Here is a 4,786-nt window from a genome sequence, read left to right as displayed (position 1 = left end):
CACTCACTCACTCACTCACTCACTCACTCACTCTAAATATGTTAGATTGTTGTATATTGTCATTCAACTCAATTCTCCTTGATGAGTGCTGATTTATGATGAAAAGCTTTGCCACCATGTTTATCCTGTTTTTTTTTTTTCTTTGACTACTCCATATAATGCATCTTCTCTTTCCCAAGATGATGTGATATGATTTATATGGTATTATGGTGCTGTTTATCACAGATCGAGCACCTACATAACGGTTCCTTTGTAACAATATTGGGCTTTGTAAATTTATCTGGTATCTAAAAGCTCATAATAATTTAATTTGAATGGAATATTCTCTCTATTTCTTTACCTTATGACAAAGGTAAATCTTTTTGTTCGCTTTGTAATAGTGGAATGCTTTTTATCCTATTCTCAAAGAATCCGCTTTTAAACATGTTTATAAAACGCGTTTATTGTTGCAAGCATTGGCAGAAACCTACCTTTAGTTCCTATAAGGGATTTCTACCATTCTATAAAATTCCACCTTTCACTGTCCTCTTGCATTTCACTTCCACTAAATATATCTACTTCCATGCCTTCAAGCATTATTCTAATTCACTTATCGCTCTGTAGCTCTCCATTATTAGTTTTCTATGAATTTCTTTCTTTCTCCTTCTCTTTCTATAAACAACCTTTGATATTATATCTACTAACAGTTTTTTAAAAAACAACTTGATGGCGTTCCCGTCATCATATATGCAGTCATCACATTCTGTTAAAATGTCTTATTGATGTGTTTGGTTTCTTTCTTTCCCTGATGAGAAGATTGCATTGTTTTACACCATTTTACTCCTTCTTGAATAATACCAGTGTTGTCTTTGAAACATATGTCGGAAGTAAAAGAATTTGAATAACACCGGCGTTTAACCCCATTTATTTATTTATCCACATTATACAAAACATTTCACCTTAATTCAGAGTTTCTACCATTTTAAACAGGTTATTACATCCCTGTTACTTGTGTGAATTTTTGCTACTTTGGTAACTGTTTATTTATTTTTTCTGTGTTATTTGTAATCACTGAAAAAAACACACATTTATATAAATATATATATATATATAAATCATCATCATCATCGTTTAATGTCCGCTTTCCATGCCGGCATGGGTTGGACAGTTTGACTGAGGGCTGGCGAGCAAGAAGGCTGCACCATGCTCCAGTCTGATCTGGCAAAGCTTCTACAGCTGGACGCCCTTCCTAACATCAGCCACTCCGAGAATGGAGTGGGTACTTTTTACGTGCCACCAGCACAGGAGCCAGTTAGGTGGCACTGGCAATGATCATGCTCGAATGGAGCTTTTTACGTGCCACTGGCATGGGTATCAATCAAGTGGTACTGTAATCGGTCACAAAGATTTCACTGGCCTCAACAGGTCTTTGCAAGCACAGTTTATTGCCCAGTGATTGAAGGGTCCTCTTAAATGGGCCGGTTATGCTGCACTGGCATAGGCCACGTTCTGGTCTCACTTGGGTTGCCAGGTCTTCTTAAGCACAGCATATCTCCAAAGGTCTCGGGCACTTGTCATTGCTTTGGTGAGGCCCAGTGTTTGAAGGTCATGCTTCACCACCTCATCCCATGTCTTCCTGGGTCTACCTCTTCCACAGGTTCCCGCTGCTGCTAGGGTGTAACACTTTTTGCACAGCTGTCCTCATCCATTCACAACACATGACAATACCAGCCCAGTCATCTCTCTTGCACACCACCTCTGATGCTTAAGCACAAATCTACACGTCTCCATTCAAGCATCTAAACAATCTCACCAGACCTACCTTTCAGTGAGCCGACATTAAGTGTGCAAACCCTGAGGGCATGAGAGGTGTGAGACCCTGAGATGGGGGACAGCAGTGTCATGTACCTGAAAAGAAAGCTCACATTTGGCAGAACTCATGAACATGCAATAGCCTTCAACCTGCATACACTACATCATCATTTTTATGTGCTACATGATCACTACATTACATTGGAGATAAACCCTAAGTAGGGGTGGGAGAACATTAAGCCTTTAGAAGTGTTCATGGGAGAGACATCCGAAACAGCAAAAACTCAGGCTGTCGATATGGGAGAATATTATGGTGATAATGAGATAGAATTGGGCATTTGCAATTCTTAACTAGAGCCAAGAGTCTTTGGTCAGCCAAACTGTGACTGAATTAGATGAATGAATGAATAAGTGATGGTGATAAATGAGTGTGAAAGAGTTGGAGAGGGAAAAGCTGTTGGATCGAGCAAAAGGATCTTAAGTTTTTGTTTTTTATTTTTTAAACATACAGCATGGAAGATGAAACTGTGTTTACATAGGGAATTATAAATATATATATATTATTTATTTATTTAATTATATATATTTATCTAATTATATATATTTTATTTGCACTATTTGAACATGATCGTTACCAGCATCACTTTACTGGCACTTGTGCCGGTGGCGCATTAGAAAATCATTCAAGCGAGGTCGTTGCCAGTGCCCCTGGACTGGTTCCTGTGCAAGTGGCATGTAAAATACACCATTTTGAGCGTGGCCATTGCCAGTACCGCCTGACTGGCCCTCGTGCTGGGAGCACGTGAAAGCACCCACTACACTCTCGGAGTGGTTGGCGTTAGGAAGGGCATCCAGATGTAGAAACTCTGCCAGATCAGATTGGAGCCTGGTGCAGCCATCCGGTTCACCAGTCCTCAGTCAAATCGTCCAACCCATGCTAGCATGGAAAGCGGACGTTAAATGAGGATGATGATGATATATATATCGCCACATTCCAGGGAGAAAAACTAGAAGTAGTTGATAGCTTCCGTTATCGAGGTGACCAAGTTAGTAATGGGTGTGGGTGCTCTGAAAGTGTAGCTGCTAGAATAAGAATAGCCTGGGCAAAGTTCAGAGAGCTCCTACCCTTGCTGGTGACAAAGGGCCTCTCGCTCAGAGTAAAAGGTAGACTATGACGCATGTGTGCAAACAGCCATGCTACATGGCAGTGAAACATGGGCTGTGACTGCTGAGGACATGTGTAAGCTTGCAAGGAATGAAGCTAGTATGATCCATTGGATGTGTAATGTCAGTGTGCATACATGACAGAGTGTAAGCACCCTGAGAGAAAAGTTGGACCTAAGAAGCATCAGATGTGGGGTGCAAGAGAGACGACTGTGCTGGTATGGTCATGTGGTACGAATGGATGAGGATAGCTGTGCAAAAAAGTGTCACAGAACTACATTTCAAACATTGTTTTCTGTGAAATATATACATTGGCCGTTTTAAAGATGTTCAGTTAGATTCACGACTGTTGGATGCCAATCATGGATTTTGAAGCCCAAGATGTGCCACATTGCCTCGTTAATGGAAATCTACCTGCCCAACTTATATTGCTGAATTTCATCTGCCTGCCTGCCCTCCTGTCCAAGTCCCAAAACCACCATATTTGTGCCCTTATTGATGTATTTACATATATATTTAATACTTTTTATAGAGTTGCATGACTCAGCATTGACATGAGCCTGCAATGTTTTGGACAGCAATGAGTTTTAGGGCCCGATCAAACTGTTGTCAATTTCCATCCCTTGACCATTAACTTTGAGTTTGGTAGTGTTTCCACTATCTTCTGGTTTTCGGTGCCTGTAGAGTGGGTAACCATCATGTCCCATACATGTCTTGTGGATAAATTCCCTGGGGAATCATTTGATGCACTTCTTGTGCTCCATGCAGGGTGATCAAAGGAAAATGAATGGGTTATTTCCCTTGATTGTTAAAGGAAAATATATGGGTTATATATGTAGACCCCTTCTAAGGGCCCTAGACATCCAATTATAGACTTTTATTAAACTTCAATGAGTCTAGTAATAAACTGGATGTTACTTTAACTAGTGTGCAAAGTTTCACAAAAATTCGTTAACAAGTGTAGACAGCAACTTGATACAAACAGACAACTCACATTTATATAGGTGTTGCAGGATGTATAGCAAAAGATGTTGTTGGGGTAGCAGATGAAATAGGCATGTGGACAACATTAAGGTCAAACAATGGGAAAGCATCAGATTATGGTTTAAATAATTTATTTAATTGACACTTGCATTTACAGAAAACCTGCTACATGACATTACCAACTTGCTTCAAGTTGGCGAAGTAAAAAGACAAACAGGAGAAATGCTGTGTTGATGTGATGAGGTAGAACTGGGCATGTTTTGTATCTGTGTGTGTATTGGTCATGTCTGCTTATGTCTTGTGACTGCTACTGTGTTGGGTCGTTCATGCTGAATATGTGGTTCTGTGTTGGCTCTTTGACTTGTACAAGTTAACAGCTGGCTGTTGTGGATTCGTAGAATTGTGAATATCTTAGATGGAATGCCTTGCCCTATTTGTTCCAGTTCTGAGTTCAAATCCAGTCTTTACCTGGTTTCATACTACTACTACAACCTGACCCTTGAGTGCATATTTTGCTAAGCACACTTTGTTGCAATTATTTCAACCAGTTGAGCAAAACTTTACTCATCACTCACCATTCCCAACTTTTAATTTTCTGTTTCCTTTGTCTTACTTTAAGATAATGTTTCTGAAGTAATCCAGCAATTGATGCACAATGTCAATGATGAAGAGCATCAAGCTCACCATATTTTCTGTGAAATGGATGTTCTACACAGAGAAGGGGAAGCTATTGAATGGAAGGAGAGTGCCAGGTAAATATTTTTCAATCACGGTTTTCTAGTTCCATAAATACTTGCATCTACTTTTGTTTTCTGGTTTTCAATTTTCGTTTTCTCTCCCCCCCCCC

At 39.9% G+C, this 4,786-nt stretch overlaps 1 protein-coding gene across 1 annotated transcript in view; it reads left to right on the top strand.

The window, feature by feature from the left end:
• Nucleotides 1-4,786, top strand: part of LOC106876013 (electroneutral sodium bicarbonate exchanger 1) — a 53,509-nt gene that overhangs the window by 4,818 nt on the left and 43,905 nt on the right. The window contains exon 2 of the mRNA XM_052975992.1: nucleotides 4,559-4,691. Within this exon, the coding sequence (XP_052831952.1) occupies nucleotides 4,559-4,691 (133 nt within the window). The remainder of the gene's footprint in view (nucleotides 1-4,558; nucleotides 4,692-4,786) is intronic.

This window comes from Octopus bimaculoides, chromosome 23, assembly GCF_001194135.2.
Source record: "Octopus bimaculoides isolate UCB-OBI-ISO-001 chromosome 23, ASM119413v2, whole genome shotgun sequence".
NCBI lineage: Eukaryota > Metazoa > Mollusca > Cephalopoda > Octopoda > Octopodidae > Octopus > Octopus bimaculoides.
The sequence above is the reverse complement of the archived record's forward strand: the minus strand, read 5'-3'. Positions and strand labels throughout refer to the sequence as shown.